This window comes from Macaca fascicularis, chromosome 7 (assembly GCF_037993035.2).
Source record: "Macaca fascicularis isolate 582-1 chromosome 7, T2T-MFA8v1.1".
NCBI lineage: Eukaryota > Metazoa > Chordata > Mammalia > Primates > Cercopithecidae > Macaca > Macaca fascicularis.
Window position 1 is genome coordinate 126,363,216 of NC_088381.1, and position 25,252 is coordinate 126,388,467.

Genomic DNA, 25,252 nt, shown 5'->3' on the forward strand with positions numbered 1-25,252 from the left:
GGCCAGGATGGTCTTGATCTCTTGCCCTTGTGATCTGCCTACCTCAGCCTCCCAAAGTGCTAGGATTACAGGTGTGAGCCACCATGCCCGGCCCTGAAAGTGTTAGCTTTTATTAGCATGACTGTTTCTAGGAAATCTCTCCTTTTTGAATACTCATGTTATAATCAGCTCTCCTTTAACAGATAGGAAATGAACCTATATTTGTCCTAAGCTTTAAAGGATGCTGGTGAGGAAATGCTAAAGATGGCACATGTTCAATATAGTGTTAGGGAGATAAATTAACTTTCAACAAAATTGTTTTTTTTCAGTGAATATATTTAAGATTATATGTATAAGATATATCTTAGGGACCTGGGCAAGATGGCTGAATAGGAACAACTACAGTGTGCAGCTCCCAGCGAGATCAATGCAGAAGGTGGGTGATATCTGCATTTCCAACTGAGGTACCCAGCTTATCTCATTGGGACTGGTTAGACAGTGGGTACAGCCCACAGAGGGCAAGCAGAAGCAGGGTGAGGCGCTGCCTAACCCGTGAAGCACAAGGGGTCGGGGAACTCCCTTCCCTAGCTAAGGGAAGCCCCGAGGGACTGTGCTGTGAGAAACAGTGCATTCTGGCCCAGATACTATGCTTTTCCCATGGTCTTCGCAACCTGCAGACCAGGAGATTCCCTCAGGTGCCTACACCACAAGGGCCCTGGGTTTCAAGCACAAAACTGAGTGGCCATTTGGGCAGATACTGAGCTAGCTGCAGGAGCTTTTTTTCATACTTCAGTGGCACCTGGAACGCCAGCAAGACAGAACCATTCACTCCCCTGGAAACAGGGCTGAAGCCAGGGAGCCAAGGGGTCTACCTCAGCGGATTCCACCCATATGGAACCCAGCAAGGTAAGACCCACTGGCTTCAAATTCTCGCTTGCCAGCACAGCAGTCTGAAGTTGACGTGGGACACTCAAGCTTGGTGGGTGGAGGGGCATCGCCATTACTGAGGCTTGAGTAGGTGGTTTTCCCCTCAGTGTAAACAAAGCCACCAGGAAGTTGGATCTGGGTGGAACCCACCGTATCAAAGCCACTGTAGCCAGACTGCCTCTCTAGATTCCTCTTCTCTGGGCAGGGCATCTCTGAAAGAAAGGCAGCAGCACATCTGGCGAGTGCCCCTCTGGAACAAAGCTTCCAGAGGAAGGAACAGGCAGCAATCTTTGCTGTTTGGCAGACTCTGCTGGTGATAGCCAAGCTAACAGGGTGTGGAGTGGACCTCCAGCAAACTCCAGCAGACCTGCAGCAGAGGGGCCTTACTAGTAGAAGGAAAACTAACAGAAAAGAATAGCATCAACATCAACATAAAAGGACATCCACGCAGAAACCCCTTATGAAGGTCACCAACATCAAATACCAAAGGTAGATAAATCCATGAAGATGAGGAAAAACCAGCCCAAAAAGGCTGAAAATTCCAAAAACCAGAATGCTGCTTCTTCAGAGGATCACAACTCCTCACCAGCAAGGGAACAAAACTGGACAGATGAATTTGATGAATTGACAGAAGTAGGCTTCAGAAGGTAGGTAATAACAAACTCCTCCGAGCTAAAGGAGCATGTTCTAACCCAATGCAAGGAAACTAAGAACATTGAAAAAAGGTTAGATGAATTGCTAACTAGAATCACCAGTTTAGAGAAGAACATAAATGACCTGATGGAGCTGAAAAACACAGCTCGAGAACTTTGTGAAGCATATACAAGTATCAATAGCCAAATTGATCAAGCTGAAGAAAGGATATCAGAGATTGAAGATCAACTTAATGAAATAAAGTGTGAAGACAAGAATAGAGAAAAAAGAATGAAAAGGAATGAACAGTGCCTCCAAGAAATATGCGACTGTGTGAAAAGACATAAATTTGATTGGTGTACCTGAAAGTGACAAGGAGAATGGAACCAAGTTGGAAAACACTCTTCAAGATATTATCCAGGAGAACTTCCCCAACCTAGCAAGACACGCCAAAATTCAAATTCAGGATTTATAGAGAACACCACAAAGATATTCCTCAAGAAGAGCAACCTCAAGGCACATAGTCATCAGATTCACCAAGGTTGAAATGAAGGAAAAAATGTTAAGGGCAGCCAGAGAGAAAGGTTGGGTTACCCACAAAAGGAATTCCATAAGACTAACAGCTGCTCTGTCTGCAGAAACCCTACAAGCCAGAAGAGAATGGGGGGCCAATATTCAGCATTCTTAAAGAAAATAATTTTCAACTCAGAATTTTATATACAGCCAAACTAAGCTTCGTAAGTGAAGGAGAAATAAAATCCTTTAGGGACAAGCCAATGCTGAAAGATTTTGTCACCACTAGGCCTGCCTTACAAGAACTCCTGAAGGAAGCACTAAACATGAAAAGGAAAAACTGGTACCAGCCACTGCAAAAACATACCAAATTGTAAAGACCATTGGCACTATGAAGAAACTGCATCAACTAATGGGCAGAATAACCAGCTAGCATCCTGATGACAGGATCAAATACACGTATAACAATAATAACCTTAAATGTACATGGGCTAAATGCCCCAATTAAAAGACAAAGACTGGCAAATAGGATAATGAGTCAAGACCCATCAGTGTGCTGTATTCAGGAGACCCATCTCACAAGCAAAGACAGACATAGGTTCAAAATAAAGGGATGGAGGAATATTTACCATGCAAAGGGAAAGCAAAAAAAGCAGGGGATGCAATCCTAGTCTCTGATAAAACAGACTTTAAACCCACAAAGATAAAAAAAAGACAAGGGCATTACGTAATGGTAAAGGGATCAATGCAACAAGAAGAGCTAACTATCCTAAATGTATATGCACCCAATACGGGAGCACCCAGATTCATAAAGCAAGTTCTTAGAGACCTACAAAGGGACTTAGACTCCCACACAATAATAGTGGGAGACTTTAACTCCCTGCTGTCAATATTAGACAGAACAATGAGACAGAAAATTAACAAGGATAATCAGGACTTGAACTCAGCTCTGTACCAAGCAGGCCTAATGGACGTCTACAGAACTCTCCACCCCAAATTAACAGAATATACATTCTTCTTAGCACCACATCACACTTATTCTAAAATTGACCACATAATTGGAAGTAAAACACTCCTCAGCAAATGCAAAAGAACAGAAATAACAGTCTCTCAGATCACAGTGCAATCAAACTAGAACTCAGGATTAACAAACTCATGCAAAACTGCACAACTACATGGAAACTGAACAACCTGCTCCTGAATAACTACTAGGTAAATAATGAAATTAAGGCAGAAATAAATAAGTGCTTTGAAACCAATGAGAACAAAGACACAACATACCAGAATCTCTGGGACACAGTTAAAGCAGTATGTAGAGGGAAATTTATAGCACTAAATGCCCACGGGAGAAAGTGCAAAAGATCTAAAATCGACACCCTAACATCTCAATTAAAAGAATTAGAGAAGCAAGAGCAAACAAATTCAAAAGCTAGCAGAAGACAAGAAATAACTAAGATCAGAACAGAACTGAAGGAAATAGAGACACACAAAACCCTTCAAAAAATCAATGAATGCAGGAGCTGGTTTTTCGAAAAGATCAACAAAATGGATAGACCACTAGTTAGACTAATAAAGAAGAAAAGAGAGAAGAATCAAATAGACATAATAAAAAAATGATAAAGGGGATATCATCACTGATTTCACAAAAATACAAACCACCATCAGAGAATACTATAAACACCTCTATGCAAATAAACTAGAAAATCTAGAAGAAATGGATAAACTCCTGGACACATACACCCTCCCAAGACTAAACCAGGAAGAAGTCAAATCCCTGAATAGACCAATAACAAGTTCTGAAATTGAAGCAGTAATTAATAGCCCTAACAACCAAAAAAAGCCCAGGACCAGACAGATTCACAGGCGAAATTCTACCAGAGATACAAAGAGGAGCTGCTGCCATTCCTTCTGAAACTATTCCAAGGAATAGGAAAAGAGGGACTGCTCCCTAACTCACTTTATGAGGCCAGCATCCCTGATGAACATCAGTGCGAAAATTCTCAAAAAAATACTGGCAAACCAAATCCAGCAGCACATCAAAAAGCTTATCTGCCACGATCAAGTCAGCTTCATCCCTGGGGTGCAAGGCTGGTTCAACATACACAAATCAGTAAACGTAATCCATCACATAAACAGAACCAATAACAAAAACCACATGATTATCTCAATAGATGCAGAAAAGACCTTCGATAAAATTCACCTCTTCATGCTAAAAACTCTCAATAAACTAGGTATTGATGAAATATATCTCAAAATAGTAAGAGCTATTTATGACAAACCCACAGACAATATCATACTGTATGGGCAAAAGCTGGAAGCATTCACTTTGAAAACTGGCACAAGACAAGGATGTCCTCTCTCACCACTCCTATTCAACATACTATTGGAAGTTCTGGCCAAGGCAGTCAGGCAAGAGAGAAATAAAGAGTATTCAAATAGGAAGGGAGGAAGTCTAATTGTCTCTGTTTGCAGATGACATGATTGTATATTTAGAAAACCCCGTCATCTCAGCCCAAAATCTCCTTAAGCTGATAAGCAACTTCAGCAAAGTCTCAGGATACAAAATCAATATGCAAAAATCACAAGCATTCCTATATGCCAATAATAGACAAACAGAGAGCGAAATCATGAGTGAACTCCCATCCACAATTGCTATAAAGAGAATAAGATACCTAGGAATACAACTTACAAGGGATTTGAAGGACCTTTTCAAGGAGAACTACAAACCACTGCTGAAGGAAATAAGAGAGGACACAAACAAATGGAAAAACATTCCATGCTCATGGATAGGAAGAATCAATATTGTGAAAAAGACCATGCTGCCCAAAGTAATTTATAGATTCAGTGCTATTCCCATCAAGCTACCATTGACTTTCTTCACAGAATTAGAAAAAACTACTTTAAATTTCATATGGAACCTAAAAAAGAGCCCTTATAGCCAAGACACTCCTAAGCAAAAAGAACAAAGCTGGAGGCATCATGCTACCTGACTTCAAACTATACTACAAGGCTACAGTAACCAAAATAGCATGGTACTGGTACCAAAACAGATATATAGACCAATGGAACAGAACAGAGGCCTCAGAAGTAACACCACACATCTACAGCCATCTGATCTTTGACAAACCTGACAAAAACAAGCAATGGGGAAAGGATTCCCTTTTTAATAAATGGTGTTGGGAAAACTGGCTAGCCATATGCAGAAAACTAAAACTGAACCCCTTCCTTACACCTTATACAAAAATTAACTCAAGATGGATTAAAGACTTAAACATAAGACCTAAAACCATTAAAAACCCTAGAAGAAAACCTAGGCAATACCATTCAGGACATAGGCATGAGCAAAGACTTCATGACTAAAACACCAAAAGCAACGGCAACAAAAGCCAAAATAGACAAATGGGATCTAATTAAACTAAAGAACTTCTGCATAGCAAAACAAACTATCATCAGAGTGAACAGGCAACGTACAGAATGGGAGAAAATTTTTGCAATCTATCCATCTGACAAAGGACTAGTATCTATAATCTACAAGGAACTTAAACAAATTTACAAGAAAAAACCCCATCAAAAAGTGGGCAAAGAATATAAACAGACACTTCTCAAAAGAAGACATTTTTGTGGCCAACAAAGATATGAAAAAAAGGCTCATCATCACTGGTCATTAGAGAAATGCAAATCAAAACCACAATGAGATACCATCTCACGCCAGTTAGAATGGTGATCATTAAAAAGTCAGGAAACAACAGATGCTGGAGAGGATGTGGAGATATGGGAATGCTTTTACACTGTTGGTAGGAATGTAAAGACATTGTAGAAGAACACTGTAACAGACATTGTGGCAATTCCTCAAGGATCTAGAACCAGAAATACCATTTGACCCAGCAATCCCATTACTGGGTATATACCCAAAGGATTATAAATCATTCTACTATAAAGACATATGCACATGAATGTTTATTGCATCACTATTCACTGTAGTAAAGACCTGGAACCAACCCAGATGTCCATCAGTGATTGACTGGATAAAGAAAATGTGGTACATATACACCATGGAATACTATGCAGCCATAAAAAAGGATGAGTATGTGTGCTTTGCAGGGACATGAATGAAGCTGGAAACCATCATTCTCAGCAAACTAACACAGGAACAGGAAACCAAACACTTCATGTTCTCACTCATAAGTGGGAGTTGAACAGTGAGAACACTTGGACACAGAGAAGTGAACATCACACCAGGGCCTGTTGGGTGGTGGGTGCTAGGGGAGTGATAGCATTAGGAGAAATACCTAATGTAGATGATGGGTTGATGGGTACAGCAAACCACCATGGCACGTGTATACCTAGGTAACAAACCTGCACGTTCTGCACATGTATCCCATAACTTAATGTGTAATACAAAAAAAAAAAGAAAAAGTATGCATGAACAGGTATGTGTATGCAGCAGAGAAGAGGAGGTAAGTACCTATGGCTGATAATACTTAAGATGGCATCAAACTACATACCAAATTGTTACTTCACTTCTGTTTCTCTGGCTTACTTCAGAATTACCTTGCACAGGATGAAAGACTTAATGAAACAGGAAAGGGTCCTTGTGTTCAGGCTCAGCTTTTAGGATGGGAGTAGCCAATGGGAATAATCTGGGCAATCCTGCATGTGCAGACTGGGAAACCCAAGTCTTATATCTCATATACCATAGTAATTTTTACAGTTCCACAGATGAAAATGAAATGAAACCAACTCCATCATTTTCAGAAAATATGTCTTTTAAGAAATCTATTTATTATTACTATAAAAGCAAAATAAAACAGGATCACTGTTTTATATAATTACAAATTTTTTTAAATATGTGCATGACAAATGCTGTGTAATACACCTCATTATTTTCAGAGTGTCCCTGATGGGCTCCTTATCCTTGACCTAAAAATGGTGATTCCAAATTTAAGACTTTCTTGGGTATACTTTTTAATTGCAGTAAATACAGAGGTCAAAATTACTCTTGGGTTTCTAGTAAGAAGAAATGCAATTACTTGTGAATTATTTTAAGCTCAAATGCTATTTGCTATCTGTTAAAATGGTAAAACAAGTTACTCTGTTATGGAATATATACCCACAAAAGTCTTTCAGTAAAATGTTATTGCTAAAATGTGTCTTAAAATCTAATTGTTAGTCTTTGTTACACTTGCCAGCTCAGAATGGTCAGGAACCTTTTTGTGTGATAAGCCTCACAGAGGCTATGGAAAATAGGAGCACTTTTTTCTTGGGAATATAATTGCAGTAATACTGTACCATCTAATGAAGTCATAAAAAACAATTTATATAGAAATACAGTTCTGAGAGCCTCGCGATTACTGCCTTTTGTGTCATTCTGCCTACATTACACAAACTAGGACTTAGGAAGTCCTGGAAATAATATGTTGGATATTTTCTAATTATTGTGTCAGCATGATCAATCATTTTCTAAATTTGCCAGTTTCCTGAAATAGCTTAGCTTATGTTCATAGCACTTTAGAGGAAGCAGTGCAAAATTAGTTTCTATCGGTGTCACAAAAGAAATGAAATATTTATCTTTGGCAAAAAGACCTGTACACCGAACTTCAATTAATGAGTACAAGAATTAGAAATCAAAACTTTGTTTAGTCTAAGGAAAAACAGTTCTTTAAACTGTAACCACATGGCTGTTTCTTGTTTGCATCAACTCTGGGTGACTGTTATTGTCTTCTGTGAATTCTCTGGGGCAGGGGCCTGACTTTGTTGAATGAGCCAATTGTTTTCCTTTGTGTTGCCCATCTAGTAAGTTCCCATCTGGTTTGTATCAGACTGTTTTCACAGCCAACAACTGCTGCCTTCTCTATATCCTGACACTTCAGGGCCCCACGCTATCAAAGCACTGCTGCGATGGCCTTGCTGGCAGGGCCTATACAGCTGTGCCTCACAGCTTGGAACTATTACCCAGAGTAATGGTAACGTAGAACTTGGACTGGCCCTTATTCCCACTGGTGTCGTGTGTACAGTGAGCAGAAACCCACCCTCTCCCTCTCTCCCCCTTGCCCCGAAACTTGCTATTCAACAGAAAATCTTTAAAGCTCTTATTTTAGGATGTGGAATGGTGGTGTTCCTATTTTCTAGTGGCTTCCTGTATTTGAAAGCTCATTTTTCATTCTTTCACTCTTTCAAAAGTTAGCAGGTCTGGCCTTAGGGAAATGAACTGGTCACTATGTCACATTTAATTTTTGTTTTCATATTTAGTTAGGAATGGCTAGAGATGTCAAAACCCACTGTCAAGGCTACACAGATAGTACCGTGTATTTTTAGTGATAATCACAAGCCATAATTTGAGAGAAGTCTTCATATTTCGGAAGGGTTTCCATCTCAGAAAGTAGATTTTCTGTGTGTAGATATAGAGGCACTTAGCTTCAAACTGTTTAGTAAATATTAGGGAGTTACTTTGCCGTCAGCTTTGGTAATTATCAGATGTCATGATAAGAATGTTACAATAGTGGCCTTTTCTAACAGTCTGTGGCCTGGTGTCATATACATGTATTAGAATTATGGGCATTATTACTGACAAAGCTATGGTCGAGTTTAAGTGTAGTTATGATTTATTGCTTAATAGACATAAACTGAAACAGCAAACTTCTTTTGTACCAAAGAAAGGAATTAAATGTGAATTTACAATGTATTAAGATTTTTTAAATGCTGTCAAGATTAGTTAAAACTGGATTATAGTTTGTGCTTTCAATTAAATCAAGTGGCTGATTCTCATAGAGCATGAAGTATCCTAGATAGTAAGCCCTGTGAGAGTTAAACTACAGCAACCACAAAATCTCACCTTCCGCTTCTGAATAATTTCAGTGCACTGGTATTTCAAGGTTTCAAGAGAAAAAACAGAAAGGAATTCATCTTTGTAGTCAGCAGCACGGCCTCTGACTTAGTGTAACTATTTGATATTAAAGGTTACCTAGTAATGTCAGTAATTTGGCTTAATTTTATCATTGGAAAAAAGTTTTAAAACTACAAAGGTATCACCTTTTAATTGCTGAAACTACCCTATTGGTTTTTTCCATTTTCACTTTTTTATGGAAGAATAATATACATTCAGAAAAGTACACATATCATAAGTGTACAGCTCAAAGAATTTTCACAAATACAGTACACTTGTGCAAGCAGTATCCAGCTCAAGAAATTGAACACTGCCAAACCCCAAAGGCCCTCATGCTTCCTTTCACCCCAGCCACAGTCTGCACTCCCACAAGCGTAAAGCCACTATTCTAACAACCTAGCTTAGCTTCCTTGTTTGCACTTCACATAAATGAAATCATACGGTATGTATGGCTTCTTTCACCAGGCAAACCTATTGTAGTTTTTAAGGTTCTTTTAGTTTTTAAACTATTATGGCATGCTTTTATAAAGAATGATCTGAGAGGAATTTGTTTTAGTAGCTGTTTCACAGGCTGTTCAACTAACAGGAAGTGAGTTGTAGATAAAGTTGTCTATTAAAACATAGAGTCTCTCAGTTCTCAACCAAATTTTAATGCTGGAATGTCCCTCTAGACATTCTTGCCCCTAAAAGGCAGGCACTCTCTCTGTCATAACACCAACAGGAATACAGTCAAGTACTTAAATGCCTTTTAATGAGCTTTAATAATTGAATGTACATTACTCACTTAATTGTGATTTGCATTCAGGATAGGTGGGTCATCTATTTTCTGAATTAACTGTCAACTTCTTGGCAGTGGGATATATACTTTTATGCTGCCAGGATCCTATTTCTGAAAATGCTATTATTTAAGAGAGTTGGTATACCTACTAGAGCCAATGAGTAACTTAATTTGGAGGATATGGCCAGGTTATTTAACAAGTACTAACTTCTTTTTATATATTTTTAAGTACCCTAATAATTTATTGGATTTTTAATTTTTTTTTTAGTGAACTCAAATTAGTATAAAAATGCAGCTATTCTGACTGTTACTAATTTTAGATGTCTCCTTATTAGGTTTTGTTTTAAATTCTGGACATCATCCCTTTAAAAATTCGTGTTGTTTTGTGGGTTAAAAAATTCACATTTTGGGGGGCTTTATCTTTATATCCTTGTTTTGCCATTAACAGCCCTATAGTTTTATGCTGTTTTCTTAGATAATCCATAAAGAATTTGTTTAAAATAATACTATAAAGATTTACAGATGTAAGTATTGCTATACCAGTGACTCTTACTGAAAATAGCATTAAAGAGTAGAAGGTAAGCTTTCAAGCCCACAATAATTTTTTTTAATATAAGAGTATAACTATTATAAAGCCCAAATTTCTGTTTTTTAAAAATACCAATTTTTACAAATGTTATTTTATTCTAGATTCAGGGGGTACATGTGCATGTTTATTGCATGGATATATTGGTATATTGCTTACTTGTGGGGATTGTACCCATTCTAATGTACCCATTACTCAAATAGTAACATTGTACTTGATAGGTTATTTTTCAACCCTGCCCCCTCTTCCCCACCTTTTGGAGTTTTCATTGTCTGTTATTTCCATCCATATGTCCATGTGTATCCATTATTTAGCTCCCACTTACAAGTGAGAATATGTGGTAATGGATTTTCTGCTTCTCAGTTAGTTCACTTAGGTTAGTGGCCTCCAAGCTCCATCTATGTTTCTGGAAAGGACATGATTTCATTCTTTTTTATGGCTGTGTAGTATTCCTTGAAAAATACTAATTTTTGAAAAGCTTCTACACTAACTATAACATGGCTTACTTTCAATTGGCACCAGATATAGCAATAATATTTTGAATGATTATTTGAAATAAAAAGCTAAAATATTGAAATAAGGGGGAGTATTTGGAAAAGGCACAGTATGTACAAGTAGTGCAATCCCAGTACCCACTGTGTGCCTTCAATTAAAGGTTTTTCAGCCAGTATTCCTGCTTTTCCAGGCTGGAATTCTATTTCCAAATCTAAGATCACTTGTTCTTTATTTTGTAGTATCTTCAAACATTTAAGTAACAGTTAACAAGTCAGCTTTTAGTGGTAAAGATAAAAATATCAATTATATTTATAGTTAATATATAACTCAATTTCTAGTCAGCATTGCTGATTCAAAATTTCCATAGAAATGTTAATGGAAATTTATAGATCAAATAATTCCAAATTTTTCCTTCTCTTCTTTTGACTTCAATACCAGTATTATGTGTTTTTTTTCAGTTTTGATCAGCAGGATAAAGAATTGTAAGAACAAACAAACTTGAGAAGCAGTTTTCAAGTTGTATTGATCTAGTTGTAGACCATGTTTGCTACTTTAATCATCAACTGCAGAGCACAATACTCACCCTTCCAGTAAACCCCGTAAATCAACAAGAGAGAATTATGAAGCCACTACTTGTTCTAAGAATAAAAGTGGTCAACTCTGATATTGTGATAGTGGCTTGTTTTTTTTAACTGTTAAGAGTTATCACTGCAGAAGTCAAGATTCTCCCCCAGTTTTGACTGAGGAGAGTTTGTTTATGTCATAGTTACCATTTATGTACCCTTCCTTTATGTGGCATACTCTGCTAAAATCCTTTATAAACGCAATTAGGTAGGTAATATTCTTTCTATAAACAAGTGGTTCTTCAATGGAAGGGATCTCTGGGGTGGTATTGATACCTTTGTTTTCATGTTTATACTGTTTGTTCTCTGTAGAATTTGAAAGGGAGCTCTATTAAACTGGAGGGACCAAGCAGTAATAGTTTCTCTCCCTCTCTAACTCTTGGAAATTTAGAAACAGAGTGAGAAGTGAACACAGATAGCATTTAAATGTTAACATCATAGTAAGCACTTTTTTTTTTTTTTTTTTTTGAGAGGGAGTCTCGCTCTGTCGCCTATGCTGGAGTACAGTGGTTGCAATCTTGGCTCACTGCAAGCTAAGCCTCCCAGGTTCACGCCATTCTCCTGCCTCAGCCTCCCGAGTGGCTGGGACTACAGGCACCCGCCACCACGGCCGGCTAATTTTTTGTATTTTTAGTAAAGACGGGGTTTCACCATGTTAGTCAGGATGGTCTCGATCTCCTGACCTTGTGAGCCACCACTCCCGGCCCATAGTGAGCACTTTTAATACATTTAAAGATTTTTTTAAATCATATCGCAGTTAAGCTGGGCATGGTGACAGACACCTGTAGTTCTAGCTACTAGGAAGACTGAGGTGGCAGGATGGCAGGATCCCTTGAGCCCAGAAGGTCAAGGCTGCGGTGAGCTATGATTGTACCATTGCACTCCAGCCTGGGTAACAGAATGAGACCCCATTTATTTAAAAAACAAACAAACAAAACCTGTATTTTTGGTTGTATGTTCAATTTTGGTCTATTTGTGGATATCAAATATATGTAACTTGTATTTGTCCACACTCTTGTCCTTATAAAACTATGTAAGTTTTCTACAGTATAACAATAATAGTTTAACATGAATGTTTATCTCCAGTGAGCATGTATGGCCCAGCATAATGAAATGTGGAATGCTTATAAATTTACTCATTTAAATACCTTCTTATGAAAATCCACCCAATTTTTTTTTATTTTTAGTGTAATTTTGTTTTAATTTTTAATTTTTGTGAGTACACAGTAGGTATATGTATTTATGGGTTACATGAGATATTTTGATACAGGCGTGCAGCGTGTAATAATCACATCAGGGTAAATGGAGTATGCATCTCCTTTGTGTTACAAACAATCCAATTATACTCAGTTATTTTAAAATGTGCTATTAAATTATTTTTTATTATAGTCACCCTGTTGTGCTAGCAAATTACTGGGCCAAATTCATTCTTTTTTTTTTTTTTTAAACCCATTAACCATTGCCACTTCCCTCCCACTCTCACTACCATTCCCAGCCTGTGGTAACCATCCTTCTACTGCCTATCTCCATGAGTTAAATTGTTTCTTCTCTTCTCTCTTCTCTTCTCTTCTCTTCTCTTCTCTTCTCTTCTCTTCTCTTCTCTTCTCTTCTCTTCTCTTCTTCTCTTCTCTTCTTTCTCTTCTCCTCTCCCCTCCCCTCCCCTCCTCTCCCCTCCCCTCTCCTGTCCTGTCCTCTCTTCTCTTTTCTTTTTCCAGTCTGGCTCTGTCATCCAGGCTGGTGTGCAGTGGCACCATCTTGGCTCACTGCAACCTCTGCCTCCTAGACTCAAGCCATCCTCCCACCTCAGCCTCCCAAGTAGCTGGGTCTACAGGCGCAAGCCACCACACCTATCTACTTCTTGTATTTTTTGTAGAGACTGGGTCTCACCGTGTTGCCCAGGCTGGTCTTGAACTCCTAAACTCAAGTGATCCACCCGTCTCAAACTCCCAAAGTGCTTGGATTACAGGCATGAGCCACCTCACCCGGCCTGTTTTTATTTTTTAGTTCCCACAAATAAATGAGAACCTTCAAAGTTTGTCTTTCTGTGTCTGGCCTATTTCACTAACATAATGACCTCCGGTTCTATCCATATTGTTGCAAAAGACAGGATCTCATCCTTTTTTATGGCCGAATAACACTCTATTGTGTACATGTACCACCTGAAATTGTTGTGAAATAAATGAAGCTTAAGAGATAACTGATTTTTATCTTACAGAAAATTAGAAAAGAAATACTGATTATACAACGTTATAATTTTTTTCATATCACCCTACCCCAAGAATTTGTTTGAAATAAGTTATAGAAGGTTGTTAATTGACTATACTTCACAGCACAGATTAACAGCCTCAAAACAGAGCCGTGCCCTTGGTATCCAGGGTATCTTTTTGGCCTGAGACTTATATGTGCTATAGGTTTCGCTCAGTTAACTTTCCGACTCTCTGGCCATAAAAAAAGAGTAAAACCTCAGCCTATTTTATCTCAGTACTAACAATTTGCTTTGGTATAATAGTGTATTGCTCTTCTGTGCTCCCTGACAGCTTTATGGGTTGTTTCCTATGATTGCATTGAGTAATATGCTCCAGGCTGGCCTAGGAAGAAGGGAGATTCTAAACCTCTTTTTGTAATTATTAAATTCTTACGTAAGAGAATCTGTGAAAACTTTTCACCTTGAAAGAAATGGCCCGTGAATTTCCTTTATTTAATACAAATTTCAGATTTTCTCATGACCCTTTGCTTCCCCCCTTCTCATCTGTGATGCATAAAGACAATAATCCATTAAAGTATTTTCTATTGATAGTCATTAAAATTCAGCTGTTTAACTTCCTTCTTTACATTAAGGCCACTAAATCAAACTTCTGTTTACCTGGTTTTATGAGAATAACGGTGGGAGTGCATTTGGTTTGTGTTCTTTTAGTGAATAGGAATGAATCATGATTATTTCTATGCTTAACTGATTTTCTTCTGAAAAAATAAATTTTTCTGTAGTTTCACCAGGTGATATGGATCAGACACAAAATGAGCTCAATCCGTACCTCACATGTGTATTTACAGGTAAGAGTTTTACTTTAAAAGTTCTTGAACTTGGAGCTGTTCAGATTTTTTCATTGCCTTACGATTCTTTCTCTCATAATAACACAGTAGAAATACTAATAGCAATTTTTAATTCTTCTGTAATATCTGTAAATTCACCCCAGGTTATAAACTCAGCTCTCCAAAAGGTGTAAGTTAGGGGACAGGAAAAAAAACCTATCTTTTGGCTTTGGAAAGTTTATAAAATGATGAATTAAAAGGCCGCAGGTGTGGTATTCAGCGCACTAAGGATAGGACTCGAGATAATTCCAGCTGGGGGAGGTTATTTGTTGGGACAGGACAGTGTTTAAACTTTGAAGTCATTTTAAACAAAGTGAAGCAGCTGGAACCTGGCATAAGAAGAAACAGACCTTTCACATTAACGATTGCTTTTTAGAGGAAAAAGAATTGGAGTTGTTTTTACAGGTGTCGGAACATTTATTCTTCCTATAAGAACTGCTTTGTTTTTACCTTAAATTATAAATTTTAAAATAAGCATTTGTCAACTCATTTGAAAAACAAAAAAAGTAATAGGATTCATATGCCTAAAAGATATTTTGGGATAAGATCATTGTAACATTTTAAGTTACCCTTTCTAAAACATGAGTAAGGAAAGAAATGTTTAATAGTGACTAATTCTGGAAAGCAGAAGTGAATAAAATATTGCATACTATACTTAACATCAAATGATAAGGCACCTTCTTCATCAAGACTTTCATTTATTCTCAGACACTGGGACTATGATGTTGCAAATCTGTACGACTGGGTTAAGTATGTGAGGAGAATTGAATACAGCAGGATAGTTTAGCAGCTGCTTACGCAGGGATTGGAGCAAGAGTGGATGAGCCCAGGGTGGACAGGAAAAATGCTTCAAGAACTCAATAAAACACAGCTGAAATACTATGACATTTTCACAGACAGCTGGGAAGCAACTGCATTGCTGGAACTCAGGGCTGATTTTAAAGACAAGATCTGGTCAGCGTGAATCTAAGCAAGCTGTTAGCAAAGAGAAACCACAGACTCTCTAGGTAGAAACAAATCAATTTGGTTCAGCAGTGATTTCAGGGTCCGCTATTTGCCCAGCATCATGCTGAGGCTTTGTAGGATGCAGAGATAAATCAGACAAAGTCACTGTCCTAGTGGAGCACATCTTTAACAGAAACAACAGACTTACAAGTTAGTAACAATAATACAAGGTGATAAGGTCACAGATACTTATTGTGTACCTGCTGTACTAGTCACTCAGAACACAAAGACTGTCAGTTCCAGAGACTTCGCATGCTCTTAAGGAATGCATTGTCTGGTAGAAATGACAGATCCATAAATAATTACAGTGCAGTCTGGTAAGTGCTGCAATCAGAATAAGACAGCCACAATTAACAGGAGAGGAACTAATATTTCACCACTATCACTGGAAAAACAATTCAGAGAATGGAATCCTACCATTCATTACATAACTTATTACTTAGAATCAATTATAGTTTTTCTTTTACTTAGTTTTATAAATTTGACATCCAAAACCAGAAAATATAAAATTTTGTTATGAATTTTAAATATTTTTAAAGCAAAAAAATGGAATTTCAAATGTCAAAAACGTGTATTATGTCTCAGGAAGCTTCTAATGCATGGTCTGACTCCATGGCATGCCCCACTTAAATGCATGCCAGGTTAAATGACGTACTGCAAACCCATGGAATCAAGGAATAGTCTTTTTTATAGACCTGAAAACAGCTGTTGAAACAATTACATCATAGAGTAATGACTTGACTGTGCAAATTTAAAAAGTCAAACTTGAAAAGCATCAAACTATATTTAATAGAGGTAGAAGATTTATATTTGCTTTCATGGTGATTTATTAAAATGTTACATCTTTTCTTTAAAAAAATTTAAATTTTTTTATGAATTTACCTTTTCGCCGGCTCACAGTAATCTAAGTGATGCTTTTTTAAATATTCCCAGTCTAAAGAGTTCTCTTACAAAATTCTAAAACTGTGATTTAGCTTGTGTAAATGAATACTTTAAATAAAAAGATTTCGGCCAGGCGCAGTGGCTCACACCTGTAATCCCAGCACTTTGGGAGGCCGAGGTGGGTGGATCACAGGGTCAGGAGTTTGACACCAGCCTGAACAACATGGTGAAACCCCGTCTCTACTAAAAATACAGTAATTAGCCGGGTGCGGTGGCGCATGCCAGTAATCCAAGTTACTCAGGAGACTGAGGCAGGAGAATCGCTTGAACCTGGGAGGTGGAGGTTGCAGTGAGCCGAGATCACGCCATTGCACTCCAGCCTGGGTGACAGAGCGATATTCCATCTCAAAAAAAAAAAATTCCCAAAATGTACATTAGCAAATACCTTTATATAAGACGGTACATTGTATTGCTATAACTTCTTGATTAAAACACAGTTAACTAGAGTTTAAAGTAGCATAACTATTTGGAGGCCTCCCAGAGTGCACTCTCTCTTTCCCCACTCCCTTTTTGTTTTCTTAATTGTATTTCAATGAAACATTCTTATTCCTCCTTCTAAAGCAGAGTACCATTTGCAGCCCACCCTGAGCCTCATTGCCTTTTAGATAGTGGCTTCCAATTACATAAAAGTAAGAGCTGATCTGTTTGAGTGCTTTCTATGTTCCAGCACTATACAAACACTTTGTAATGTATTATCTCGCTGAATCCTCATAAATACCTCTGAAGTTGGTACTCATATTTTTTTTATAGTTGAGAAAACTGGAGTTCAGAGAAGTTACATAACTTTTTCAGTCTCTTATTATTTTCTATCCCTCTTACCTTTTGCCTATTTTTCTTTACAGTACTTATCACTTCCTGTTATATTTGATGTTTATTTCCTTACTTGTCATTCATCCCCTAAACCCAACAGAATGTGCGGCCGGTGAGGTTGGACCCTTTGTTTTCTTCACTGCTGTATTCTCCAGAGTCTAGAACAGTACCAGGCACATAGTAGGTGCACAATTGATATCTGTTGGATGGATGAATGAGTTCGGCTCTGCCCTGTTCCAGAATCCATTCTCTTAATCCGCTCTGCCTTTTACTCCTTCCCACACAGAAGCCTCACACCAGCAGTCTGGGTGGGGCCGTTCCTAAGTGACCTGATTTGGACCCTACTCTTGACCTGTCATAAAGAGACGTGTTCTTAAAACTTCATCCCTGCTCCCAAGTTTGTTGGCGTTCTTCCTACTGCCTAGTCAGTCAACCAAATCTGTCATTTCAGAGTGAAACTTGGTTCTTTATAAGTACTAAGTCTCCATCCAAAATATCTTGACCCTATTTCCACTGCTGAGGACCATTAGTTCTTCCATGGACTATTTTTATAGATCCGTCTCCTCTCTCTTTATCTTCCACACAGCTATTAGTATGATTTTTTACCTTTTTTTTTAACTTTTATTTTGGGTTTGGGGGTACATGTGAAGAAGGTTTCCTGTATAGGTAAACTTGGGCCACGGGGGTTTGTCATACAGATTATTCCATCACCCAGGTATTAAGCTTAGTACCCAATAGTTATTTTTTCTGCTCCTCTTCTTCCTCTTACCCTCCAACCCCAAGTAGATCCCAGTGTTTGTTGTTTCCTTCTTTGTGTTCATGAGTTCTCATCATTTAGCTCCCACTTATGAGTGAGAACGTGCAGTATTTGGTTTTCTATTCCTGTATTAGTTTGCTAAGGATGATAGCTTCCAGCTTTATCCATGTTCCTGCAAAAGACATGATCTTGTTCTTTTTTATGGCTGCATGGTATTCCATGGTATATATGTACCACATTTTCTTTATCCAGTTTGTCATTCAGGGGCATTTAGGTTGATTCCATGCCTTTGCTGTTGTGAATAGTGCTGCAGTGAACATTTGCATATATGTGTCTTTATGTTTGACTGATTTATATTCCTCTGGGTATAAACCCAGTAATGGAATTGCTGGGTCGAATGGTAGTTCTGCTTTTAGCTCTTTGAGGAATACATCATATTACTTTCCATAATGGTTGAACTAATTTACACTCCTACCAAGTGAATGAGTGTTCCCTTTTCTCTGCAATCTCACCAGCATCTGTTATTTTTTGGCCTTTTAATAATACCCATTCTGACTGGTATGAGATGGTATCTCATTGTGGTTTTGATTTGCATTTCTCTAATGAGCAATGATATTAAGCTTTTATTCATATGCTTGCTGGCTTCATGTATGTCTTCTTTTGAAAAGTGTCTGTGTCCTTTGGGGTTGTTTTTCTCTTATAAATTTGTTTAAGTTCCTGGTAGATGGTGGATATTAGACCATACATTTGCTCAAATTATTCCTCTGTTCAAAATCTTTTGTGACTCCTTACTGCTTTTACAGGACTTGGCCCTGGCCTTGCATTATAGCCTCATCTCACCATTCCTCCTATCTGAACAATATTTGATATCAGAATACTCAGAGTTCCCTTAACACATTAACTTTATCTTGACTTTATTTTGTTGTTCTTGTTTCCTTCATTGCCTTCCCACCATCTTTTCAGACCCAACTCAATGGCTACCTTCCACTTCCTTTAAACTAAGGATTCCTATACATGTTTATCTCCCCTACTAGGTGATGAACTTCTTGAGGATGAGGACTCTGTCTTCTTCATCTGCATATGCTCTTAGCTCCATACATGCAGAAGATTCATATAGATGTTTAGTTAGTGCATATATGCTTTTGGAGAAGCCCACCTTAACGTCTCTGGGCCTCAATTGCCTTGTCTGTTTCCCAGATTTACTGTTAGGATCAGATTATATGATGGGGAAAATGTATTTACAAAATTTGAATTGTTATACAAATATAAGGCAATAATTGCAAGAAATGCTTATAGTGATTGAATTCAGTATGTTCCTTGAGACTTGGAAACTTCTAGGAGATCCCCCCCACCCTAAAAAGTTATAGCTCTAGTTACAGCATTGAGCAATTTAATCAGTAATTTCATGCACAAAGTAGAAAAAGAAGGTATATACAAAGTGGTTTTGTGAAATTAAATAACAGAGAAAAGAGTATTTGGTATCACTGTTGTTTTTGGCAGATGCATAACTCAAGGAATGGAGTTTTTCTTAATAATAATTAGAAGGTAACATTAAGTTGTTTGTATGAGTGGAAAATTAATTTGCTCTAGAACTTAGTTATATCCAGTGTTAGTTTTTACTTTATTGATGAGGTGAGCTCTGATATTGGCTGCTTCCCTGAGTTATTTTGTGTATTCTGCATCATGGCTTTGTAAAATATAAGAATATTTAGGCCGGGCGCGGTGGCTCAAGCCTGTAATCCCAGCACTTTGGGAGGCCGAGACGGGCGGATCACGAGGTCAGGAGATCGAGACCATCCTGGCTAACACGGTGAAACCCCGTCTCTACTAAAAATACAAGAAAATTAGCCGGGCGAGGTGGCGGGCGCCTGTAGTCCCAGCTACTCGGGAGGCTGAGGCAGGAGAATGGCGTGAACCCGGGGAGGCGGAGCTTGCAGTGAGCCGAGATCGCGCCACTGCACTCCAGCCTGGGGCACAGAGCAAGACTCCGTCTCAAAAAAAAAAAAAAAGAATATTTAAATATTATATATTATTAATGCTTATGTCCTATATACATTTTTAAGGCCAGGCATGGTGACTCACATCTGTAATGTCAGCACTTTGAGGGGCTGAAGAAGGGGGATCACTTGAGACCAAGGAGTTTGAGACAAAGGAGTTTAAGACCAGCCAGGGCAACATAGGGAGACCCTCCCTTTACAAAAAATTTTTTTAAATTAACCAGGCATGGTGGTGCATACCTATGGTCCTAACTACTTGTGAGGCTGAGGTGGAAGGATCACTTGAGCCTGCAAGGTTGAAGCTGCAGTGAGCCATGATCATGCCACTGCACTCCAGCCTAGGTGACAGAGCAAGAACCTGTCTCAAAAAAAAAAAAAAAGATTAAAAAAATAGTTTTTAGTGTCTATTCATTTCATTTTTATTATATCCTGACAAACTGAAAAGACTAAAGTCTTTTCCTATTTAAAATATTTATTCTATTTAAATTCACATAAAACTTGCTTTCTTTTTAAATACTATGGTATTATAGTTTGTGATATTGCTGTAATGATGCCAAATCTTCCTCTCCCTTTTTATAAAAAAATGAAATTGATACAAGTAACAAAAAAGGAATGGTATAGTATTTAAAATAGTCTTTGTTAAATTTCCTTATATGAAAGGAATTTTCCTTTTATAAGTATTCTAATCTTGGACAGCTGTGATTGAGTCATCATTAAAATCTCCAGAACTGTCTAATTGTACTGTGGCCCCTATACAAATTTAATGAAAGATTCTATGTTATTACTGTAGAAACTACTTGAAAAACATAAAGGGATTTTAGAAAAATTACTATGACTCTTTCTTGTCTGAAATATGTCTTTTAGATTGTTTAAGGTAATTTATTGTTAAGGTATTTATTATTCTTATGTCTATGGTAAATCCATGAAATTTTAAATGGGCATTTTTGTTTGTTTGTTTCAAATAATACCAAGTTGACAGTCTTTATATTCTTAGGCATTGTGCTTTAAACTTACAGGGGTGAATTCAGGTATAGGCAGATACATACACTTAACGTAGTCAACTTTGAATTTTTTACATATTAATGAATTATTCATCCCAAACTGCCTGCCCTCTACCACCAGCCAGCTTTCATATTAGACATTATAATATTACTCTCAACCCATGGAATGGGAACTTTTTTTCATATTTCATTAAATGTAGAGATAATGTCTGCTTTACAGTAGAGAGAGAAGTCTATTTTACAGAGAAAAACGCTTTCCAAAGTCAAGTGTCAATAATACTTGGATGACCACTGCAGTATGTTTTTCCTCTGACATTGCTAACCTTATATCACTTCTGTTAACTAATAGCATAACACCCTTAGGCACTCAGTAAATCACTATTAATGGCATGCTCTTGAGTCCATTTTTTAGGAATAGGAGGAAGAGCAAAGTGCCTTGGCAACCTTTGACTTCAAATGCCTTTTACATGACTCATGTCTTACCTCTTTAAAAACAAAAACAAAAGAAAACAAAACACACGTTCTTGTGCTAACCACAAACCTTTAATTTCTGGCTATTATAGTGTTTTATTGCTCTCCTAGCTATTTACTTAATGGTAACAGTAGTAATAATGGCCATCTTTTAGTGGTAATGGGAGCGCTTAGTTTCTGACCACTTACTGAGTGCTAAGCTCTGTTGTTGAGCTCTTCACTGACACTATTTTATCCTCACTATACTGTGCAAGGTAGGTACTATTATCCCATTTAACATATGGGAAACTGAACTTTTGAATGGTAAAATAACTTGCTGACAGCCACACAGCCAGCAAGAAGTTAATTCTGGATTTCAGAGACTAGGCCCTTAACCCTACTTGATCTTACTTAGCATTTATCATTTGTATCACAACTTTTAGTTTAATATACTCTTGAAATGTTGTCTCTGACTGATTAGGAGTGATGGTAGAAAGGAGGAAGGTGTATTTTACCTCTCTGACAAGTTCGAGCACCTTGGGACAAGAGATTCCCTCATATGCAATACTTATTTGGAATCCATCCCCCATCCCTCCCTCCGCCATATTATTTCACAAAGTATAAAGCACGTGAATACTCAGGATATGCATGTTGAGCTGAATGAACTTGTCCTTTGTGCAGGTGGGAAAGCAATGCCACTCTCCGCTTCACAGATGCCCCCTGCCAAGGTGTCCATGACGCTGCCCTCAGTGAACCTCGAGGATTGCTCTCAGTCTCTGAGCATCAGCACGATGCAGGAGGACGTGGAGTCTTCGGGGGCAGATACCTTCTGAACGGGAAGGGACAGCCAGCACAGTGTTTATGCCACTGATTTTAAAGTCATTTTACCTTCGCTTAAAACCCTCTCTCAGACTGTTCGGTTTTTGAGCATATTCTGAAAAAAAACATTTCCAATTTTTTAAATAAAATGAAAAGCATAATTTGGGTATTTAAAGTTTTTAAATAAAATAAGTATAAGTCATCATAAGTCTGACTGTGAGTTGTTTCTTAGAATCCTGAGATAGCACAGAGTAGTGGAGAAGGCATGGCTTTTGACATCTAGGCATTTAATCTATAGGTGTAATTATCTATGTATTTATAAAATTAGGTAGTTCAAGGTTATTCATTCTGACATTTTTATAACAGCAAATAGAAAAAAATTAAATGTCTATCAATAATAGACTGGTTTTAAAGTGGTGGTACATCAGTACAATGGGATACTATGTATTACAAAAAAAGACTTTAAAAAGTTTATGTATTGATATGGAATAATCTCTGAGATGCACTGTTAAAGTGAAAAAGCCATGTGCGAAAACAGTGTGTGAACTATGCAATTGTTGAAATTATTTAAAATGGGGTGGGGAGGAATTCAGATGTATGGTATGTCACATATTCTTACATTTGTTTGCTTGTAAATGTATTATAGAAACAAGAAACTGCTAAGTTTGTCTCCAGGGAGGAGAATTGTTGGCTGGGTCATAGGAGAGGCTAAGTGATAGGAATCAAGGATAATCGAGGTTACTATGTATTTGAACTTCAGTTGTGATAGAAAAAAATTATCAGTGAGATTAATTTTTATATGTCTTATGTATACCATATAAACCTTTATAAACCTGTGAAACATGTAACTCTATTAACTTTTGCAACATAAATACCTAAAATTAAAGGAAAATAAAAAGCATTGCTTTGCAATCAGATACATGTAGGTTCTAATCCCAATTTCTGTAACTCCTTGCTCTGTGATAGGGGCCAGCAAAGCCCCTTTTTATCAGCTGTTTCAGGTTAATGGGTTTAATACTTATTTTTGCAGAATAATGGGCATTAGTGATTGTGTGTGGAGATGGGGTTGGGTAGTGCCCAGCACAGTGCTTGATACCATGTAAGTGCTCACTAGATGGTGATGTTCTTATTATCTTGAGGGATTTCAGTACTGTATAGTACAGGGTATAAGCGCATGAAAAGACAGGCAGCCTAGCACTAGTGAAAAAAATTTACCTCCCGGAAAAATCATTTTCTGTCACAACTGAATTTCAAACACACAGTAATTATAGTCATCCTTGACTTTTTCAGCCTTTTTGTAGGTTGCTAAGTGGGTCTCAGCACTGGCAGCACATTAGAACCTCTGGGAGCTTTAAAAAATACTAATGCCTGGGCCTTGTACCAAGGGATTTCAATTTAATTGATCTTGGATGGGGTCCAGGCATTGGTATTTAAAAAAAAAAGACCTTTTCAGGTAATTTTAATGGGCACTCAAGGCTGAGAATTACTGAAGAGCAATTTAGAATTCCTTTAACTTCTAGTAGGGGCCATTGCCTGGGGATTTTTTTTCTCACTGAACATAGAAGCTGCAAGAATCTGTGGAAAATCAGAAATGTGTCAGCCTTCTACATGCACTTCCTCACAGCTTCTCTCAGGTATTTGGTTACTGGAATGTTTTAGGTTTCACTTTAGAACACATTTTCTTTGATATGGCCCTTTGGACAGTTCTGCTTATAATAGTTTCCTTTAAACAAGTGGAAGAAATGCTGCTCTGTGGATTTTAATTTGTTTTTGATACTCATCTACAAGTCTCTGGGCAAGGTGAAAGCTGGTGAAATGTTGCCTAGTGCTGCTTCATTTTAAACGTGACACCCTAACCCCCAACCTTGGTTTCTGGTTTTCATAGTTTTTTCTGCCTTGGAAGGATATTAGCAAAATCTTATTTTAGCTAAAGCATATTTTATTTAAAGGTGTTGGTAGATTTTTCTCTCTAACCATAGAAAGCCTGCCTTTTCTAACTTTAGGGTAGAATTGTAATCTTGGATTTATTCTACTCCTTGTGCACTTGAGCTTTTTAAAAAAAAAAATTAGTGTCCGATTGAATTTCGCTCTTGTTGCCCAGGCTGGAGTACAATGGCACAATCTTGGCTCACCGCAACCTTTGCCTCCTGGGTTCAAGCGATTCTCCTGCTTCCGCCTCCTGAGTAGCTGGGATTACAGGCGTGCGCCACCACGCCCAGCTAATTTTGTATTTTTAGTAGAGACGTGGTTTCTCCGTGTTGGTCAGGCTGGTCTCAAACTCCCAACCTCAGGTGATCTGCCTGCCTCAGCCTCCCAAAGTGCTGGGATTACAGGCGTGAGCCACCAAGCCCAGCATTCATCAGTATTTTGCTTTATAGGATTATTTCTGTTCAGGGTTACTCCTGTACAGATTCCTCTGCCAACCACTTCAAATCCTTTTGGAATAAGACAATATATGTAAAAACAAACTAAATGGCACTTTTGATTTTATAAGCTTTAAAATTTTTATTTTATATTTAATTTTACAATTTCCAACTTCTGGAATAAACTATTTATGAGGCATACTATTAAGAGGTAGACTATCAAGATCAAGGCTGTTTTAATATTGCTGGGCTATGACTGGGCACGCTGGCTCATGCCTGTAATCCCAAGACTTTGGGAGGCTGAGGGCAGATCACTTGAGCTCAGGAGTTTGAGACCAGCCTGGGCAACATGGCTAAACCCATCTCTACCAAAAATACAAAAAATTAGCTGGGCATGGTTGCACACACCTGTAGCCCTAGCTACTCAAGAGGGTGAGGTGAGAGGATTGATTGCTTGAGCCCAGGATGTCAAGACTGTAGTGAGCCGTGATTGTGCCCCTGCATTCCAGCCTGGGTGACAGAATGAGACCATGTCTCAAAACAACAACAACAACAAAAACCAACGCTGAGCTAATATGCCTTAACACTAGGCTAACATGTG

General features: G+C 37.9%; 1 protein-coding gene across 17 annotated transcripts in view; it reads left to right on the top strand.

Annotated features, from left to right (window-relative positions):
- Positions 1-22,496, top strand: part of KIAA0586 (KIAA0586 ortholog) — a 122,952-nt gene extending 100,456 nt beyond the window's left edge. For 12 of the 17 annotated variants that reach the window (XR_012415827.1, XR_012415828.1, XM_065548857.2 and 9 more), the window contains 2 exons: positions 14,403-14,468; positions 22,151-22,496. Coding sequence is in view for 14 of the 17 variants with exons in the window: in XM_065548857.2 (XP_065404929.1) it covers positions 14,403-14,468; positions 22,151-22,302 (218 nt within the window). In the remaining 3 variants the exon portion in view is untranslated. Of the gene's footprint in view, positions 1-14,402; positions 14,469-17,892; positions 17,980-22,150 lie in introns of all 17 variants that reach the window. The other 5 variants (XM_065548854.2, XM_045396489.3, XM_045396493.3 and 2 more) reach the window with 4 other exon arrangements.
- Positions 22,497-25,252: the final 2,756 nt, after the last annotated feature.